A 22,018-nucleotide genomic window follows, 5' to 3' on the forward strand; every position below is an offset into this window, starting at 1 on the left:
ACTCACTCTGCCAAAATCCTCACAGCTCAATCACTCACCCTCTCTCAGAGAGACACAACCAAATACACAAGCAATAAGACTTACAGTTACAGCAGGCTACACACACACACACACACACACACACACACACACACACACACACACTACAAGTCTGTCTGGGAAACACATTCACACCAATCCAGAGTTTATAAACACACAGGCCTGATGCCAAGAGCTGGACAGAAAGAAAGTGAGAAAAGAGGGGAGGAATGGGGGTATATGGAGAGAAGTGGGAAGAGAAAGAGGGGGATGAGAGAAGAGAGGATGGATATTGTCATTTAGGGGAAAAGTGGTTTGAGGGAGAGCAGCAGTAAGACAGAGTAGTGTTGGCTCTATCAAACTCACATACACTGGTTCCAGTGCCCCTCTCTCTGATGGTCCAAAACAGTGTTGTGTGAGTTTGAGTGTGTGTGATCGATCGGCCAATTAATACACCCAGTCCCTTAGCAATTAGACCAGTCTGCTGGAGCACAGAGACACCAATCAATGAGCCACTACCCTGACACACGCTCAAGCACACACACAACTGCCGACACTTTGACACACACACATCAGTATACGCATGAGCTGACACACTAACAAGATAAACAGTGATCATCATCATACCAGCGAGCAGTGGGAGAGCGAGAGGGAGGGTGTGTGTGTTCTTCACTCCTGAAGAGAGAAGGATAGGAGACATGGTGAGGAATTGAAGCGTGTAGTGGGGACATGAGGAGAGACATGGGTAGAAAGGTGGGATAGGTAGGAGATATGGTGATGAGAAGAGGCATGAAGAGGCCACTGTAGACTATTGAGCCTGCCCCACCCGTCATGCCCGATGGCCTCAGGCAGCTCCAGTGCATTGTGGATCCATCTAGCCTTTATTGCTCTCGTTTAATGTCCCCCTTCTCCATTTCCTCTCCTCCTCCGTTCTCATCATATTTTTTTATTTCTCCTTTAATCCATTTCATTTTCCCCTGTCATCGAGAGTTCTGCTAAGTTCCCATGGCAACCGACAGTTGCTAAGCAACGTAAAACTCTCCATCATCCATTCCAGTACTCTGACAGATGGAGAGAGAAAGAGAGCGGCAGGGCAAGAGTAAAAGAAACACAGAGAGAAAGAATTCAGACAAAGAGAGAGGAGAGGGAGTGAAAGAACGCTATGGGGGTCTCTGGAACACAAGGAGCCAGCCCTTCCACCCAGAGAACCAATCATAGCTTAGTGTTCCAGTCACAAGAGAGTCAATCACAGTCAGCCATCTTGAACACGATGTACATCAGCTTTGTGCACCAGCCTGTAAACAAAGTCTCACACACACGTTAGCAGTCATATGGCTGTATCTGAGGAGCCTCTCTCCTCTCAGGCCCTCACAGGCACTCTGGAATGAGGGGTGGGGTGATCTCAGTACCGCAATGCAGTATCCACATATGCCCAGTAACCCAGTGAGAGTCAGACAGTGGGGACAGCAGAGTCTAAACATGGAGAGCGCGTGACAGAGCGATGAGAGTAAGAAATAGCGAACGAGAGCGAGAGAGAGCGAGAGAGATAGCAAATGAGAGCGAGAGAGATAGCAAATGAGAGCGAGAGAGATAGCAAATGAGAGCGAGAGAGATAGCAAATGAGAGCGAGAGAGATAGCCAATGAGAGCGAGAGAGATAGCTAATGAGAGCGAGAGAGATAGCCAATGAGAGCGAGAGAGATAGCCAATGAGAGCGATAGAGATAGCAAATGAGAGCGATAGAGATAGCAAATGAGAGCGATAGAGATAGCAAATGAGAGCGATAGAGATCGAGAGCAAGGGCTGGATGTCTAACGTGCCAGAGACCTCCTAACCTCCCCACATGCTCTGGTACTGACATGTGGGGACATGGTCTAACACACACAGCCTAGGCCCTAGGGACACACAGCTGTGCACACACACGTACACACAAGTTTGTAGACACTGCTTCAAATGAGTGGATTCAGCTATTTCAGCCACACCTGTTGCAGACAGGTGTATACAAACGAGCACAAAGCCATGCAATCTCCATAGGAAGACATTCACAGTAGAATGGCATTACTTAAGAGCTCAGTGACTTTCAACGTGGCACCATAGGATGATCCTCCTCTCGCCCTCTCAGGGGTGGGCATCCAGGCCGCTCCTACCAGGTGACGTGGAGAGGATCTGTGTTTGCACCACGTATTCTCACTAATGGTGTCCCCCAGGGCTCGGTTCTAGAACCTCTCTTCTCTCTATACACCAAATCACTTGGCTCCATCATATCCTCACATGGTCCCTCCTATCATTACTATGCGGATGACACTCAACTACCTTTCTCCTTCCCCCCTTTTGACACCCAGAAGCGACACGCATGTGTGTGCCTGGCAGATACACTATATATAAATATACAAAAGTATGTGGACACCCCTTCAAATTAGTAGCCATTTCAGTGACACCTGTTGCTGACAGATATACAATATTGAGCACATAGCCATGCAATCTCCATAGACAAACATTGGCAGTGGAATGGCCTTACTGAAGAGTGCAGTGACTTTCAACATGGCACCGTTATAGGATGCCACCTTTCCAACAAATGTCAGCCCTGCTAAAGCTGCCCCGGTCAACTGTAAGTGCTGTTATTGTGAAGTGGAAACGTCTAGGAGCAACAACAGCTCAGCTATGAAGTTTTAGGCCACACAAGCTCACAGAAGGAGACCTCCAAGTGCTGAAACATGTAGTGTGTAAAAATAGTCGGTTACAACTCTCACCACAGAGTTCTAAACTGCCTCAGGAAACATCAGCACAAGAACTGTTATTAGGGAGCTTCATGAAATGGGTTTCCATGGCCAAGCAGCCGCACACAAGCCTAAGATCACCACGCACAATACTAAGCTTCGGCTGGAGTGGTGTAAAGCTCGGCGCCATTGGAATCTGGAGCAGTGGAAACACGTTCTCTGGAGTGATGAATCACGCTTCACCATCTGGCAGTCCGACGGACGAATCTGAGTTTGGCGGATGCCAAGAAAACGCTACATGCCCCAATGCATAGTGCCAACTGTAAAGGTTGGTGGAAGAGGAATAATGGTCTGGGGCTGTTTTTCATGGTTCGGGCCCCTTAGTTCCAGTGAAGGAAAATCTTAGCGCTACAGCATACAATGATATTCTAGACGATTCTGTGCTGGCCCGACTTCACTAAATGCTTGTGGCTGAATGGAAGGAAGTCTCCGCAGCAATGTTCCAACATCTAGTGGAAAGCCTATCCAGGAGAATGGAGGCTGTTATACTGTAGCAGCAAAGGGGGGGACCAACTCCATATTAATACCCATGATTTTGGAATGAGCCGTTCGACGAGCAGGTGTCCACATAACATCCTCACACTACATGACCAAAAGTGTCTTCAGCCCATTTCACAGCTAAAGAGGATATGAGAGAAGGACGAGAGTGAGAAAGAGAGCGAGAAAGAGAGTGAGAAAGTGAGCAAGAGATCGCAAGAGAGAGACCACAATAACCCCCCTCCATTATGCAATACTACCCCCCCACCCCCACCAACTCCTATTCTCAGTGTTAGCCAATACGATGACAGAGCACCTTGTTCACCATGACTAGAGCATGCATACACACGGATGACACATATGGCTGGGTAGGTAGAATCTATATCAGTTAGCAGAGGCCTGTCATCACGGCTGGGTACAAGCTACACTTATCAGTTGTTAACCACAGCCCAACATCAGCAGACTGACAAAACACTCCAAAATCACCATAAACAAACAGTGATGGCAGCAATCCAGTGTCAATGCTGTGGTTAGGTAGGTTGGTGACGTGTGTGTTTTAGTGATGGGGAAAAATACTAATTTATACAGTTACATATCGGGATATTATATTTGACAATATAACCTAGTTTGCAGTTTTCATAAGCGATCAATAAAACATGTCTCTCCCGCAGACACATGGTGAGCAATGTTTGGAACATCCAATCTCAATACGTCTAGAATCATGATAATCTCAATACGTCTAGAATCATGATAATCTCAATACGTCTAGAATCATGATAATCTCAATACGTCTAGAATCATGATAATCTCAATACGTCTAGAATCATGATAATCTCAATACGTCTAGAATCATGATAATCTCAATACGTCTAGAATCATGATAATCTCAATACGTCTAGAATCATGAGAATCTCAATACGCGTCTAGAATCATGAGAATCTCAATACGTCTAGAATCATGAGAATCTCAATACGTCTAGAATCATGAGAATCTCAATACGTCTAGAATCATGAGAATCTCAATACGTCTAGAATCATGAGAATCTCAATACGTCTAGAATCATGATAATCTCAATACGTCTAGAATCATGATAATCTCAATACGTCTAGAATCATGATAATCTCAATACGTCTAGAATCATGATAATCTCAATACGTCTAGAATCATGATAATCTCAATACGTCTAGAATCATGATAATCTCAATACGTCTAGAATCATGATAATCTCAATACGTCTAGAATCATGATAATCTCAATACGTCTAGAATCATGATAATCTCAATACGTCTAGAATCATGATAATCTCAATACGTCTAGAATCATGATAATCTCAATACGTCTAGAATCATGATAATCTCAATACGTCTAGAATCATGATAATCTCAATACGCTAGAATCATGATAATCTCAATACGTCTAGAATCATGAGAATCTCAATACGTCTAGAATCATGAGAATCTCAATACGTCTAGAATCATGAGAATCTCAATACGTCTAGAATCATGAGAATCTCAATACGTCTAGAATCATGAGAATCTCAATACGTCTAGAATCATGAGAATCTCAATACGTCTAGAATCATGAGAATCTCAATACGTCTAGAATCATGAGAATCTCAATACGTCTAGAATCATGAGAATCTCAATACGTCTAGAATCATGAGAATCTCAATACGTCTAGAATCATGAGAATCTCAATACGTCTAGAATCATGATAATCTCAATACGTCTAGAATCATGATAATCTCAATACGTCTAGAATCATGATAATCTCAATACGTCTAGAATCATGATAATCTCAATACGTCTAGAATCATGAGAATCTCAATACGTCTAGAATCATGATAATCTCAATACGTCTAGAATCATGAGAATCTCAATACATATCATATTGCCACCTAAATATCGGGATAATATCGTATCGTAATAATATCGTATCGTCATAATATCGGATCGTGATAATATCGTGATAATATCGGATCGTAATAATATCGTGATAATATCACACCGTCAAGTCCCTGGCAATTACCAACCCATGACTGTACTACCACACCGAGAGAGAGCGAGAAATAAAGAGAGGAGACGGTAGCGAGTGAGTGACAGGTAGAGAGAGAAAGAATTAGCGCTGCAGTCTCTGAGGGGAGGTGAGAGAGAGCAGAGCAGCGGTAAGTAAAGCTAGTGAGCTGCAGGGCTCTGGTCCCCTGGTACAGACCGCTGCTACTGTCTCACTGTCTGTGACACTACTGGAAACCAGGCGACAGAGCACACTATTGTGACAGGTGACTGAGACATAATCTTGGATACAAACACAGGTTCAGTTTACAAAATGGGTTTTGGGTCACAGGAACGTTCCAAAAGCTTTACATGTGTCAGAGTGCTTTAGGTCAGCCACAGTGGATAACCCTTTAGTTACCACTGATCTCCACTTTCTGTTAGCATGTGAAGAGCTGGAACTGGGTTAGCCAATCAGCAGCCTCATACAGATGGCATCTCGGAAAGGGAAGTAGAGTGTTGTCAGGCAAGACAGGACACACACCAACTCAATCACCAACTTATCCCATGACAACGGCTTAGGGCTGGCCAATATTTGATGAGTTCAAATGTATGTTTCTGCAGGATATTCCAAATGCCTTGAGCTTATTTTGGACAGATTTAGGCAAGAGTGAAACCTCTCGCTTTGCTTCATCCTCTCTGTTACAGCAAGCCCCTCCCTCTGCCACTCACACAACCAAGATGATCACTTATTCCTCTCTGTTACACACATACAGCAAGCCCCTCCCTCCCTCTGCCACTCACACAACCAAGATGATCACTTCTTCCTCTCTGACAAGCGGTTTCAAATCGTTATTTGAATTTGAAGTCAACAGAATCAGTCATATGGACACAAACACATTGAGACATTATTTAACTGTAATAAAGGACCTGTAATAACCTTTCTGACGATACCCTTTGTATGTCTCAACTCCTCACATTGCGTACAGAGCAGACGTTACTAAAACAGGAGTATCAATAAACATTGATTCTGGAAAAAGAAGGCTAAGTTTGTCGTGTCACATACCACTCGCAGCATTTTAGCCAAAGACTTATATGGTCTAGTCTGTGTTTTATAAATATGCAATAAGCATAAAACGCAATTATATAAGGAATTGTCAACTCGTTGTCATTCTGAGAAATAAGGTAGACCACTTGATTTCAACATGTGAATAAAGTGGACAGACTAGCATGCTGTTCAAACTGTTGGAGACGGACAGCAGGGTGTGTTTATAACTATTCAACTGTTTTGCCTTGTTCAGCAGATACATCCAAGTTGGCTAAACTTGAAACAAAGATTTCTATAAAGGCTAGCTGGCGATTCACTAGCACTTGTGAGATTGATATGAGACCGGTGACAATTTTCTAGAAAACCTGCTACAAGAAGTAAATGCATTGTGCATGGTTCTGGTTACATTAGTAACCTGAAGGGCATTGTCATAGACAAACTTGAAAGCTGGATCAGTGATTGAAAAAAAGTAGATTAAACTAGTTGAATAAAATAATGTTTGTGGAAGGGTTATATTTATCCTAGGTATAACTTCACAAGCCCTGAATTCATTAGATTATTGCTGACTGTTTGAAATGCAGTGTATTTTAACTTTAAATTGTACAACAAAAAGCTTATTCAGAGAAATCATTTAGGCCATATTTCCCTTCCTACCACAGCTCCCGTCCCAGAACACATTCTTGCGTGTGTGTGTGTGTGTGTGTGTGTGTGTGTGTGTGTGTGTGTGTGTGTGTGTGTGTGTAATTCTATTGTGTCTGACAATAGTGCTATAGTTCTCATGGTTGTTTGGTTATTGAAATGACAACAGTACTCTATCACAGACTACTCACCGATCTTTTGGTTGAAGATTTTGTCGAAGGTCAGCTCATCTCTTTCCTCCAGGTACTTCTGCATCACACTGCGAATACTGCTCAAAAGAGAGAGGGGCGAGAAAGGGGAACACAACGTTAGGAACGTACTTATAGGACATAGGGTTACAATGAGCTCTACATTGTTAGAAAACTGGAGCATATTTGAAAGGACACACACAGAAAGGGCAAAGGTGAAATCAGAGTATGGACTCCAAAATCCCCACTACAAAACATATTTATATTCCTTCCTGCCCAGGCTCTACTCTCCTAATGTCACCAGCTTCATCTCTCCTGGCCTGTCATCCTTTCAGCTCTCCTCCCTGCTCCCCTCCACCTCCATTCCTGATCCCTGCCCTGGTTTGGGCCTCTCCCTTCCTGCCACCTGTCCCCTGACAGAGGGGAGGCCCGGGGGAGAGCAGGGGAGCGGTGGGGGTAGGGGGGACAGAACAGCAGCTTGCCCTGGGAGAGGGTGTTAATGAGAGGAGGACTGGGGAGAATGAATCAATTAGCACCACCTCCACGGGCCCATTAACACACACACACACACACACACACACACACACACACACACGAGAAGGGATGGGAACGTTACCACACACATGGCAGAAGGAGGGTAGCACTTTCCACATGACAGCACATTGGCCAGACAGACACCTGGCCCAAGACGGATTGGTTTAAACAAGAGAGGAGAGAGGTTAAGGAGAGAATGAGAGAGATGGAAGGAGGCGGGACAGGTGAGAGATGAGAGCGAGCGAGATCTTGGATGTGTCTATTACTGCCAGTGAGCCAGTGGCAACGAGTGTGTGCTGATATGATCCAGAACCACAACAAATGTTTTTGTTTTTTCATCTCGTTTAACCTGTCTTTTGACAAATTGTTCAGTGATTACCAGCGTCGATTGTTCATTGTATTGATGATTAATGCAATGGTGTTTATTCTGTGATTCCCCGTAGATCGATGTTCCCCTGATATCAGTAGTGTTGTGTGAATGTTTTTTCCACAGTAACGGAATGATGGTTTGTTAAACTTTGAAATCAATGGTTTGTGTTTGGCATACAGTTTAAAGTGAAAAATCTGAGTCTCAACGTAATTCCGTTACCGTGGAACTGCCCTTCTACTGTATTGGGGTGGCTGGCCCAGAACGGGCTGGTTCAGATAGGACTGAATAAAAGGATCATACTAGAAGATGCTATGCTTGGGCGGTATCCAGATTGTCAGACCTTCATACAGGATATTCAGTAATATCGGCACTGAACACAAAGTGCGCTATTTTCAAACCCCACTGAGCATTTGTAAGCCAAAGGGTTAGCAAAGCTAACAAGTACATGTAAAATCCCATTGAGAACGCTAACTAAATGCTAACGAGCACATTGTGAAAATGTTATACGGTCTCTGACCAAAACTATTTTCAGGACAGACATCCCAGCTCATGAACTTATACAAATCACAAAAACATGCTACTCACAGTTTGCTGCACACACAAACCAAATATTACACAGCAAGGCTCTTGATCCAGGAGGAGATTCTCTGCTGTTACCAGCAAGCAAAGCTTCATTTTTGAAGAAGCTAATCACTTAGCTAGATGACTAACTACTGTAGTAACTGAATTAACAAACCAAATGCACAACTGCAGAGCATGTAGCACATTTAAGACAGTTAAAATAAACATTTAGTTGTGAATACCATACCGTAACTCAAATTGTATTGGTCACATGTAGCAGATGTTAATGCAAGTGTAGCGAAATGCTTGTACTTCTAGTTCTGACAGTGCAGCAATATCTAACAATTTCCAAACAAGTACCTAATACACACAAATCTAAAGAGGTGAATGAGAAAATGTAAGTATATGGATGAGTGATGGCCGAGCGGCATAGGTAAGGTGCAATAGATGGTATAAAATACAGTATATACATGTGATATGAGTAATGTAAGATATGTAAACATTAATAAAGTGGCATTGTTTCAAGTGACTAGTAATCCATTTATTAAAGTGGTCAGTGATTGGGTCTCAATGTAGCCAGCAGCCTCTCAGAGTTAGTGATTGCTGATTGAATATGTCCATAAACACTCCAGCCAGCTGGTCTGTGCATGCTCTGATGACACGGCTAGGGATGCCATCTGGGCCAGCAGCCTTGCGAGGGTTAACACGCTTAAATGTTTAACTCACGTCAGCCATAGAGAAGGAGAGGGGTGCAGTCCTTGTTAGCGGGCTGCGACGGTGGCACTGAAGGGGTTTAAGTTTGTCTGGACGTCGGTGGCCGTGACTAGATCACCTGGTGTGTGATGCACAACAGTCAGTGACTCAAGGCTCCAGTCTCATCGTTGTGGGCTTGTAAACAAACACCACATGACTGGGTACTACCAGTAGGCAACATAATGAAACATTTAAATGAAGAATGCGGTCTTCTTTATCTCCTAACATATTGCACAAGTTGATTGCAGGTATTTACTTAAAAAGTAGCTACAAATATTCAAATTTATAATAAAAATACTCCGGCATACACAGTATACCGCCCAAGCCTAGATGCTAGCACCAAGTATAACAGTGGTTGATAGAGGAGACACTAAATACTAGCTAGGTTATAACACGCAACAAATTGAAGACTGAACACACACTCGCTTCATTAGCAAAGAGAAAGAGCAGGCGAGCCAGGGCGAGGGAGAGAGAGGAGGGTGCAGGCAGAAATAACCTTGCAAACCGTGCGCATACGTCTTGGTAATCTGTATCTCGCAATGTCTGGTCTTGCAGGCCTCGCAAATTCACCGAAGTAGCCTAAAGTTTGCCTCTTCATCTCTGGTTTTATTTAAATGACAACCTTTCCCAGACCTTTAGAGCTGGTAGTCCCAATACCCAGAAATAAGTTACCTCTGATTTGTTCAGACGTCCCTATGGGGAAAACAGATGGGGAAAGAAGGTTTGGGAATAAATGCTGAAAATAAGGTCAGAGGTTAAAAAAGGCTTAGATGTTATATATTTTGTTCTATGAGATAGCAGTCTAAACATGACCTTTATGAATTGTGAAGCCTTTGTGATTTTTATTACATTCATTCTTAAAAATTCACAAAAGGTGACGTTAGCTGATGAAGATTATCTCAGAACCAAATGTATATGATCTGTTTTTACCACAGACCTTATTTTCAGCATTTTTCCAAAAACACCATTCATTTTCCTCATAGGCTTTGTCCAACAAACCATGACAGAGTTATTGCCGACAAAAAGATGCCATTACTACTTGTCTATAGCTTATAGTCGAGTTGGACTATAACACAGAAAACAATGTTTTGTGATAACTGCACTCTGATTAAAATGTTGTGGGAAAAAAATGTTTTTTTTGTTAGGTTTTTTTGTTAATGTTAAGGATCCCAATGTCATTACACACTCCTACTAGTTTATAACACAGTGGCTAATGCTAGCCTAGCAGCAAAGCTAAAACCAGGGTAAGAATTTAACCAATAGTACTAGTAGTAACATAGCTGGGCCTGGATCTGTGCCTACAGGTCAACTTGTACGCAGTCCAGTAATAGCTCTGTCTGAGCCACAAGAACCAGGATACAGGAAGTTGACTCTTCCTCATTCACTGGAGGCCAGGGGTGAGTCATAGGCATGTCTGTTTGCTTCAGAAACAACTAGCCTGGCTAACCCCTAGTCCCTGGTGGACACTTGTGGAGAGCTGATCTAAATAAGCAATTTGGTGCAAATTCCTCTGGGTAGCCAATCAGGGGATAAGGTGGAGCTACTACAATAATGTAACAATCCAATTATTTCAGATGCATGAAGTGCCTTTGCCCCAATGAGTAGGGGGCTAAGGGGTGTATCTGGAAAGGGCCATAAAGCAGACAGCAGACTGTCCTGTCAGAATCTACTCTCTGCTACACTGGCCAATCAGAATCCACTCTCTGCTACACTGGCCAATAACAATCCACTGACTCTCTTCTAGACTGGTGCACACTTACAAATTTTGCACTTCCCTTCTTGGATTTAAAAATGGATAGGACTTGTATACTGTAGATCAGGGGTGTCAAACCCATGTTGCCCCGGGGCCGCATTCAGTCTTCAACGAGGTCCAGAAGGCAGGACTCACAATTGGTTATATTTCCAAAGAACGTTATATTTGCAAAGATATTGTCATCTATCCATTATTATTGGAATGTGACGCTCCCTGACATCCCCCCCAGTCCTCCCTGACTGTCCTCCCCCTCTGGATCTGAACCTGCCTCCTGTAAGGACTGTCCTCCCCCTCTGGATCTGAACCTGCCTCCTGTAAGGACTGTCCTCCCCCTCTGGATCTGAACCTGCCTCCTGTAAGGACTGTCCTCCCCCTCTGGATCTGAACCTGCCTCCTGTAAGGACTGTCCTCCCCCTCTGGATCTGAACCTGCCTCCTGTAAGGACTGTCCTCCCCCTCTGGATCTGAACCTGCCTCCTGTAAGGACTGTCCTCCCCCTCTGGATCTGAACCTGCCTCCTGTAAGGACTGTCCTCCCCCTCTGGATCTGAACCTGCCTCCTGTAAGGACTGTCCTCCCCCTCTGGATCTGAACCTGCCTCCTGTAAGGACTGTCCTCCCCTCTGGATCTGAACCTGCCTCCTGTAAGGACTGTCCTCCCCCCTCTGGATCTGAACCTGCCTCCTGTAAGGACTGTCCTCCCCTCTGGATCTGAACCTGCCTCCTGTAAGGACTGTCCTCCCCCTCTGGATCTGAACCTGCCTCCTGTAAGGACTGTCCTCCCCCTCTGGATCTGAACCTGCCTCCTGTAAGGACTGTCCTCCCCCTCTGGATCTGAACCTGCCTCCTGTAAGGACTGTCCTCCCCCTCTGGATCTGAACCTGCCTCCTGTAAGGACTGTACTCCAACAACCCTTCCCGCTCATCCCTCTTTAGCCTTCTAGTTTATTCCCTCTTCCCCCACCTCCTACTGCACAACACACATAACCTCTCGCCTCTCCTGCTGAGCTCTCTTTCAAACAGTACCAGCACCCGATCCTCTCCCACCCCCCCCTCTATCGCTTCCAGTGCTGCTGTCAAAATCTCACCTCTCTGCCAGCAGGCAAAGCCTAGGCACAAAGAGAATGTAGCAGCGATGCGCGATCCACAACGTCACAAACAGGCAGCCTAATTCAGATCGTTTTTTTTCACTCGTTGGTCTTTTGACCAATCAGATCAGCCCTGAAAAATAGCTGATGTGAAAATATCTGATGTGATTGGTCAAAAAAACAATTAGTGGAAAAAAGATGCCTGTGTAAATGCCAACATATCTCCAAACACAAACACTCACACCCACTCCAAACATACACACAGCTCTAAACACAAAACACACGCACACTACTCCAAATGCCACACAAACAACTCCAAAGACCACATACACACAGCCCCAAGTACACAAACATACAGAGCTGAAACACACATACACATCCCACATACACACAGCTCCAAATCACTCACACACACCAACACTGGTTTTCAGCACTCCGCTTTCCCTCTCTGGCCTAGATCCCCCCAGTCTCTCCCTCTCTAGCCTAGATCCCACCCCTCTCCAGCCTATATCCCCTCAGTCTCTCCACCCCCCCCCACTCCCTCCTCCTCTAGCCTAGATCCACCCCTCTGTTTCTCCCTCTCAAGCCTATACCACCCGACTCTAGCCTAGATCCCCCCTCCCAGTCTCTCACTCTCTAGTCGGATTATTATCATAGCCAATTTCAGGAGATAACACATGCTTTCCATCAATAATCTTTTAAATCCTTATCAAATTAAAACAAATCATTTCCATAAAGCCATCTGAACCCAAGCAGGGGTCAGACAATTCAGATCTAATAATTGTTTCTGGGAGGGTGAGGTTGCAGAGTAGGCTAACAGCCAGTCACTATGTCCACTTTAGACAGTTAGGTTTGGAAGGACTAGCCTATGCAACACAGACACTACAGTAGTAATGTTGCTGACCCTCCTAACCCTGGCCTGATGGTATTAATGCTCTCTCTCAATCTGCTGTGGTATTACCCACTGTGCTGTATTGGTAATCCTGGCTTCAGCACACACACAGACATACGCACACACACACGACTAAAGCAGCATATTCATAAAGAGCAGGCCATGTATACCATACTACTTCAGTCATTGTTAAAGCAAACCCCACTATCACCCCTATGACACACTCTTATCACAGAAGAATAGTGTCTTATCTCCTCAGCCCTGTAAACAATACCTAATGGACGATTAGCAATCAAATTCTACAAGCTCAATACACACATGCACACACACACACACCAAAAGTAGAAGAAGCCGTAGACAGTACAGAGATTGACCTGAGGAGAAACCTCTTCCAAATCTGATTTGAAGAGGCAATCTTTTCCATTTGAGATTGAGGCCTGCCTGCACAATTCAAATGTGTGTAGTGAGATCTACACCAAATGAGGAATCAACCCATCTGAGGATTAACTAGGATTTCTGAGTAAATGGTGTTGACATTAAGGTCTGAAAGGCATTCGCCCATTGGGAAAGTCGGGAGTCAGATAAATGTTAAGTAGCAATTTTCAACACACAGGGGAGGAACCACAAAGAATGGAATTCTTTGCATTTTGGTTGTTGAAAGTTAAAAAAAAAAAAAAAAATGTAAACCTGCCCAATGGGGCCAGCCTCAGAGCAGGCTCAACTTGCAGGACGGATCAGGACACTTGCCTCAGGCAATAGGGCAACCCCTAATGTCAATCCCTGCTTTAATATTGGGGCTGTGAACTTGCTCTGCACATGGGAAAACCAACTGAAGGCCTACTCAGTTTAACAACACATCTAGTTCACTAGCTCAGGGTCTGATAGAGCTGAGACAGAGGATGAGGAAGTCACAGAAGCCTGGCTGACTGGATAGAACGCATTTTGACACTTTCACAGAACTCACTTAATTGTAATACAAAACACTAACAGAAGTAGCTAAATAATCGTTTCTCAGTACCAGAACATCTTTCTCCGAACAGCTTAGGTTCCTGCCAAGCAGTTACACACCTGATTCTACCAATCAAAGCCTTGGCTGAAGACTATAATGATTAGTTCATAAGATTAATCAAGTGCGTTAATGCTCTGCTGGAGCAAAAGTTCACACCATCTACATCAGCCATTGTGGAAAAGACCCTGGCTGTAATAGGAGATCAATGTAGAAAAACTAAAAGAACAACAGTCTAAGTGGGTTCAAGGCTGCAGTTCGGACCTGTTCATTGACCACATCTAAAGCAAACAAATCAACCAGTGGCTTTACCAAATGGCCATAGTACGATTCAGCCTTGACTGAACACACACAGCGGGGTCTGTAAACACAGTCATCCCTTAGTAGGCTAACTTTGGCCCAGTACGTGATTGGTTTTCATCAATAGATGTGACTAAACATATTGAATTTCACTAAAAAGGGAGGTGATGTTTAGGGCCAGTTTCCTGAACCCAGATTAAGCCTAATCGTGGACTTAAAAGCGTGATCGATGGAGAATCTCTGTCAGCAGTGCTAAGGCCAAGACTAGGTATACTCTGGGTCTGGGAAACTGGTCCCTGTGTGTTGCTGATCTGATTTCTCAAGGTGGTCATTCAGGGGTGAGGATGTCTGTCTGTACTACAACTCCCATCAGGCAGTAGGGTGCTGCTGCAAACACCAGGCTGGCAAAAAGTTAACTTCTTATGGCTGGGGGCAGTATTGAGTAGCTTGGATGAATAAGGTGCCCAGATGTGCTCAGTGTAAACTACTTGCTACTCAGTCCCAGTTGCAAATATATGCATATTATTAGTATATTTGGATAGAAATCACTGAAGATTCTGAGGTTGGTCGTTTTTCAACTCATTCCCTATTGAAGATAGTGGGATATTGGTCATGTTGCACTTCCTAAGGCTTCCACTAGATGTCAGTCTTTAGAACCAGACCTCCCCGGTGGCGCAGTGGTTAAGGGTGCTGTACTGCAGCGCCAGCTGTGCCACCAGAGGCTCTGGGTTCGCGCCCAGGCTCGTAACCGGCCGCAAACCGGGAGGTACGTGGGTTCGACGCACAATTGGCCAAGCGTCGTCCGGGTTAGGGAGGGCTTGGCCGGTAGGGATATCCTTGTCTCATCGCGCACCAGCGACTCCTGTGGCGGGCCGAGCACAGTGCGCGCCAACCAAGGTTGCCAGGTGCACTGTGTTTCCTCCGACACATTGGTGCGGCTGGCTTCCGGGTTTGATGTGTGCTGTGTTAAGAAGCAGTGCGGCTTGGTTGGGTTGTGTATCGGAGGACACGTGACCTTCAACATTCGTCTCTCCCGAGCGCGTACGGGAGTTGTAGCGATGAGACAAGATGGTAGCTACTAAACAATTGGATACCACGAAATTGGGGAGAAAACAGTCTTTAGAACCTTGTTTGATGCTACTGTGAAGTGGGGGCGAATGAGAGGGGAATGAGTCCGAGGTCTGCCAGAATGCCTTGAGCTCGTGATGCTCATTCACGTGAGAGTTAGCTTGAGTTCCATTGCATTTCTACAGACAAAGGAATTCTCCGGTTGGAACATTATTGATGATTTATGTTAAAAACATCCTAAAGATTGATTCTATACACCATTTGGCATGTTTCTACGGACTGGAACGGAACTTTGACTTTTCGTCTGCTCCTAGTGAACGCTTGTGATTTTTGTGACACCTCTCTTTGGCTGGAAAAATGGCTGTGTTTTTCTGTGACTTGGCTCTGACCTAACAATCGTTTGTGGTGCTTTTGAAATCGGACACTGTGGTGGGATTAACAAGAAGTGCATCTTTAAAATGGTGTGAAATACTAGTATGTTTGAGGTATTTTAATTATTGCATTTCTGTTGTTTTGAATTTGGCGCCCTGCACTTTCACTGGCTGTTGTCATATTGATCCCGTTAACGGAATTGCAGCCCTAAGAAGTTGTTTAAGACAGAAATATATGGACAGGTCTAGAATAAGGAATAGGCCTAAAGCTCTTTTCATTACAGTTAACTTCAAGTGCAATGTTACAAAAAGTTGACTGTATTTTGTAGAATATAAATTATTCTGTCAGGTAGAATAGTGAATCGTGTCAGGTCTACACTTTACATGTCTAGGCTATATGATGAACAAATGATAAACCTAATTTAGGATTGCTCGGATTAGAGCCAATTCATAACATTATCAGAAAGAACTTTGACGAAGTGATTGTATCTATGATCATTGCACAGCATGACACTGAATATTATGACTGAGAAATGTCCATAAAGCAATCAATGGATGGAAGAGATGGCATAACGTGCTGTGCTTCTGAAGCTTGGTGAGGACTAGAGCTAAGTTTGGTGAAGACTAGGACTAAGCTTAGTGAAGATTAGGACTGAGCATGGTGAGAAACTTAGGCTTAGACGTTATACAGCCTGAGCCTAAACTACAAGTCAGAGACTTGTTAACATTATCATACGTTCATTATGTCGATCTCCTTTGAGCTGTACGTTTCACATTTACACAAAACACTGAGAAATCTATGGTGAGAATGCCATCGGTGTCAACTCTACTCTGACAAAACACTTCACCACATCCTCTTTCCCTTAGTCTGACTAACAGCTCACTAGACAGCCAAACCCTGACCTTAAATAAAAATGTACAGCTATACACTGAACTGATGCATGCAGGTTTTTCAGAGGAGTGATAAAGGTAAAATTGTTTTAGTTATAGTAAGGTATTTTATTTGTAAAGTAGGTATTCCCACATATCCAAAATGCGTATAGAAAGCAGTTTAGCATGAATCCTCTCTGAAGGACAACAGGGCCTCTCCACACTACCAACTACACCTAAGCGGGGGATACCATCTTTGTATGGGCAGCTACAGAGACATACAGTATATATACTGTAAATAAGAATTTGTTCTTAACTAATTAATAGCCTAGTTAATACCAAAAAGTATGTGGACACCCCTTCAAATGAGAAGATTCAGCCACACCCGTTGCTGACTGGTGTATAAAAATCGAGCACACACATGCAATCTCCATAGGAAAACATTTGCAGTAGAACGACCTTACTGAAGAGCTCAGTGACTTTCAATGTGGCAGTCATAGGATGCCACCTTTTCAACAAGTCAGTTCGTCAAATTTCTGCCCTGCTAGCCCTGGTCAACTGTAACTGCTGTTATTGTGATGTGGAAACGTCTAGGAGCAACAACGGCTCAGCCATGAAGTGGTAGGCCAAACAAGCTTGAAAGAACCTGACCGCCAAATGCTGAAGCGCGTATAAATCATCTGTCCACGGTTACAACACTCACTACCGACTTCCAAGCTGCCTCTGGAAGCAACATCAGCACAAAAACAGTTCATCGGAAGCTTCATGAAATAAGTTTCCATGGCCAAGCAGCCGCACACAAGATTACCATGCACAATGCCAAGCGCCGGCTGGAGTGCTGGCGCACTGGAAACGCGTTCTCTGGAGTGATGAATCACACTTCACCATCTGGCTGTCCGACGGACAAATCTGCTAAGCTAAGTCTATACAGAAATGGTTAGTCGAGATCGGTGTGGAAGAACTTGACTGGCCTGCACAGAGCCCTGACCTCAAACCCATCGAAAACCATTGGGAACGCCGACTGCGAGCCAGGCCTAATCACCCAACATCAGTGTCCGACCTCACTAATGCTCGTGGCTGAATGGAACCATGTCCCCGCAGCAATGTTCCAACATCTAATGGAATGCCTTCCCAGAAGAGTGGAGGCTGTTATAGCAGAAAAGAGGTGGGACGAACTCCATATCAATGCCCATGATTTTGGAATTAGATGTTTGATGAGCAAGTGTAGCAGTTAGCTCCAACAACACTACCTAACTGGCTTCATACTGACAGAAGGTGTTGCTATGGTGGCATCAAAGGCCATGCACACATCACACTCTCCAAACGCTCAATTACCATCACCTCACATTTGCCTTCAACGTCCCAATAGTAGCTGCCTGCGGGCCTGTATGTTATAAAAAAGAATTTAAAAAAACTGTGCGTTTATAAATAGCTGACAAAAACACCAGTGATTGCCGTAGGTCCCGTTTGGCACAGTTGGTAGAGCATGGTGATTGCAACGCCAGGGTTGAGGGTTTGATTCCCAAGGGGGACCAGTATGAAAATGGATGCACTCACTAAGTCGTTCTGGATAAGACTGTCTGCTAAATGTCAAAAATGTAAAATGGGGAAATTCAGGCAGTTGAAGGGGAGAGATATGCAGATGTGAATGGATGGATACAGAAGACTCCTCCCACCATCTCTTATCTATCATTCCATCAAAAACAGATACTGGTAGTACTAACATATTACTGAATCAGATGAAAATAACAGCATATTATTTACACTCTTAAGCCACCAGTAAAAAATAAATAAACAGAAGCTACCACCGGATGGAGGAGGTGGTAATGGATGGGTGGTTTTGGTGCTAGCTGGAATGATTCTTGGTCTGGTCGTCAGAACAAATTGTTAATGAGCTTCATTAAAATGATATAATTCTCGATGGCATTACGTCAGATGCAAATTGGCCTAATGTGGATTTGAAGGATAGGGCCTTGAATGGTAGGGACCCTGGAGTCGCCTAACGGAGACAGTTGACAAACAGTTTCCCATTAGGGAGTTACTGTAACTGACCGAGAGGTTTCAATGAGATAGGGCTTCCATCTCCCTATATGGCCATACACACATCAATTTGACAGGTAGACAAACATTGACTGACCGAAGCAGAACCGACAAGGCGGGTGAGCATTTACATGTACCTGGATTCAGGCAGTATGATTTTCTTGCTCGCTCGGGCCGCTGGAGTAGATTTGCTCTTCTCCATCGCCATCAAATAGCTGACATCGGCGAGAACTGCTTCGAGGTCCGCCATCTTCAACCCTGGTTCGACCGAGTCGATACAACACCAGCCGTGGGAAGGATTTTTTTTTGAAAGATAAAGCAAATGTCCACTGAAAATCTTTAAAACCTAGTTCCAACCTGGGCGACCGAGGCAGATATGCGGATGACAGGGGTGACCATCGAATGAAGCGTGTCGTTTTCTTCCTCTAGGTTCGGCACACACGGTCGCTCAAAACACAACCATTGTTACACAAAAAAAATTGTATTTATCATCTGGCTATTTTTTGTGTGCCAAAAAATGTTAGTGGTTTCAATGGCCAGACAAGATTGATGAGAGATTTCAGAGAGCTTCACTTATTTTAGATGGCCCACCTGCTAGATGTGGCGAACTAGCAAGGCAGCGAGCTAATAACTGTGAATCCTCACTGATCCTAGCCACATAGTTTGTTGTATCTTCTTGAAAAGCTAAAATTGTAATATTGCGGTACGTGGTACTCCAGCAAGACGTATGCTTCAAGCTTCCTAATTGTGTCTCGTCGCATCTGCTTCAAAATAAAACATGACTTTATGCGTCGACAAAGATGGGTTGTATCACTTCTATCGAATTGGTATTCGATAAAGACATCCTCGTGAAATAACGATGACAGGGGTAGAAAGCTAAAATAACAAGAGCAAGCCAGCTCGCCTGACGAATGAATGGTCCAGATACTAGCGAATACAGTAGTGAGGTTCAGGTTCAAACATATTCACCAACATGAAAAATCAAAACAATTGTGTTATTGGCATAGGATCCTACACAGCGATATCAGAAAGAGGACGTCAATCAAACCACAGATGGAGGTCGCCAGCTGAATATCCAGCACGCAAAAACTATACCCGACTAAAATCTACTTTAGCTAACTAACGTTGGCGACAACTATCGAACTTAGCTATCAAGATAACAAGCATTCAGTTGTTGGCACTAACTTTACGTTAGAAGCCACATTTAAACTGTAAATTCAGCCACGAAATCAGCCAGCTAGATTCTCAATGTACGTGGTCGACAAGGGAGAAGTGTTATTACTAGCTGCTGTGGAAACCGGTGCTACTTGGTAGCGAGTTAGCCAGTAACGTTAGATAGCTGAATTTGAGCTAGTTAATTTACGAAGCATAGGTAACAAACTAGCGCTAGCTAACACAACCGCTTTATCACAACGACACAAAACCCACTCATCCAGTTCGCTAGCTAGCTCGCCATCTCAGTTAGGTAACGAATCCTGATCTTCAGCCAAATCCATGTTATTTCACAAGAGACCAACGAAACCGCACAAAAGTAGCCATAGTAATTTATTTCACCCCAGTGTGTGGGCTCTGATATGGAGACAGTGGCTAGCTAGCTAGCTATCATGGGGGAGGGGGTGTTGGAGGAAATGGGCTAGTTAAGATAATCTTAGCTTGGTAACCGTCCACGGTCCCTCGCGACCGAGTCTTCAACTACAAGTTGATTTTTTTTTGCGATCAACAGCTTGCCAACTAGCTGACGAACAGGCAATGAAATATAAACGAAGAACCTAAGTACATATAACTTGGTAATATTTGCTGCCCGTCAGTGACTTCCTCCGTAAAGTTGTAACCATCAAACGTTTCTGCTCCTCAATCAGCACAAGCCGCAGCTGAGATCTGTGCATTCGACAGACTGACGACGCGGGAGAACGTTTGATATCCTGTTTGTTTACGGTCCTCCAAGAGGCACCGATTTCCTCTTGTTATCCCTTTTGAGTCCGAATAAGAACAGTTGACTTTACTCCATTTCGCTGGCTGTGTTGTGTATTCTCAGAAACAAGCCCTACCTAATTGTAAAAGCCCCACTTCCTCCAACTGCGACTAAGCATCCTGGAAAACATGTAATGGAGTAGGATCACTCATGGACGCGGACCTAGATGATTATAAATGCCCTATTACGATTTGAATCAAATTAAAACCATTATATAAAATGAGCAATATTTTGTTTAGCTTTATATTTTTATTTTTAACAGTGTTAACTGCAAATGAAGATTACATAATAGGATCAAAGAGGAGGTCGGTAGGCTGCCATTATGGGCATCTTTTTTTATATTACATGAATAATATATAACAGACACTTCTAGGTGATAGCTTGCTGGATCAATCCAATGGACCAATCCCTGAATCAGCAGACAATTAACTCATCTGTGGACCTTGAAACCATGTAGTTGTAAGTCTACGTTGGAGACCCATTCCTTTGCTAATTTGTTCTAAATTAAGGCTATCAATTACTCAGATTTTGTAGCATAGGCCGCTATATAGACCTACACATATTTTTATTTTTTCTGGTACCCAGTACAGACCGGGGTTCAAATACATGTGTATTTGAGAATCAGTATTTGTAATAGATTTCTATGTATTAGAGTATTTTCAAATACACAGCCAAGTTTGAGTATTTTATTATTTGAATGGCTATTTGTAAATATATATATATATAAATTCATCAAAAAAAGAAACGTCCTCTCACTGTCAACTGCGTTTATTTTCAGCAAACTTAACATGTGTAAATACTTTTATGAACATGACAAAATTCAACAACTGAGACATAAACTAAACAAGTTTCACAGACATGTAACTAACAGAAATGGAATAATGTGTCCCTGAACAAAGGGGGGGTCAAAATCAAAAGTAACAGGCAGTATCTGGTGTGGCCACCAGCTGCATTAAGTACTGCAGTGCATCTCCTCATGGAATGCACCAGATTTGCCAGTTCTTGCTGTGAGATGTTACCCCACTCTCCCACCAAGGCACCTGCAAGTTCACAGACATTTCTGGGGGGAATGGCCTTAGCCCTCACCCTAAGATCCAACAGGTCCCATACGTGCTCAATGGGACTGAGATCCGGACTCTTCGCTGGTCATGGCAGAACACTGACATTCCTGTCTTGCAGGAAATCATGCACAGAACGAGCAGTATGGCTGGTGGCATTGTCATGCTGGAGGGTCATGTCAGGATGAGCCTGCATGAAGGGTACCACATGAGGGAGGAGGATGTCTTCCCTGTCCGATGATGCTGTGA

The 22,018-nt window shown here is 43.9% G+C and overlaps 1 protein-coding gene across 1 annotated transcript in view; it reads right to left on the reverse strand.

Annotated features, from left to right (window-relative positions):
* LOC118379134 (beta-adrenergic receptor kinase 2) overlaps positions 1-20,816 on the reverse strand; it is a 97,509-nt gene extending 76,693 nt beyond the window's left edge. The window contains exons 1-2 of the mRNA XM_052525518.1: positions 18,877-20,816; positions 7,141-7,217 (exon numbers count right to left, since the gene is read on the reverse strand). Coding sequence (XP_052381478.1) covers positions 7,141-7,217; positions 18,877-18,989 — 190 coding nt within the window. The 5' untranslated portion in view covers positions 18,990-20,816. The remainder of the gene's footprint in view (positions 1-7,140; positions 7,218-18,876) is intronic.
* Between the last annotated feature and the right edge of the window lie 1,202 nt (positions 20,817-22,018).

Source organism: Oncorhynchus keta, chromosome 9 (genome assembly GCF_023373465.1).
Source record: "Oncorhynchus keta strain PuntledgeMale-10-30-2019 chromosome 9, Oket_V2, whole genome shotgun sequence".
Taxonomy (NCBI): Eukaryota; Metazoa; Chordata; class Actinopteri; order Salmoniformes; family Salmonidae; genus Oncorhynchus; species Oncorhynchus keta.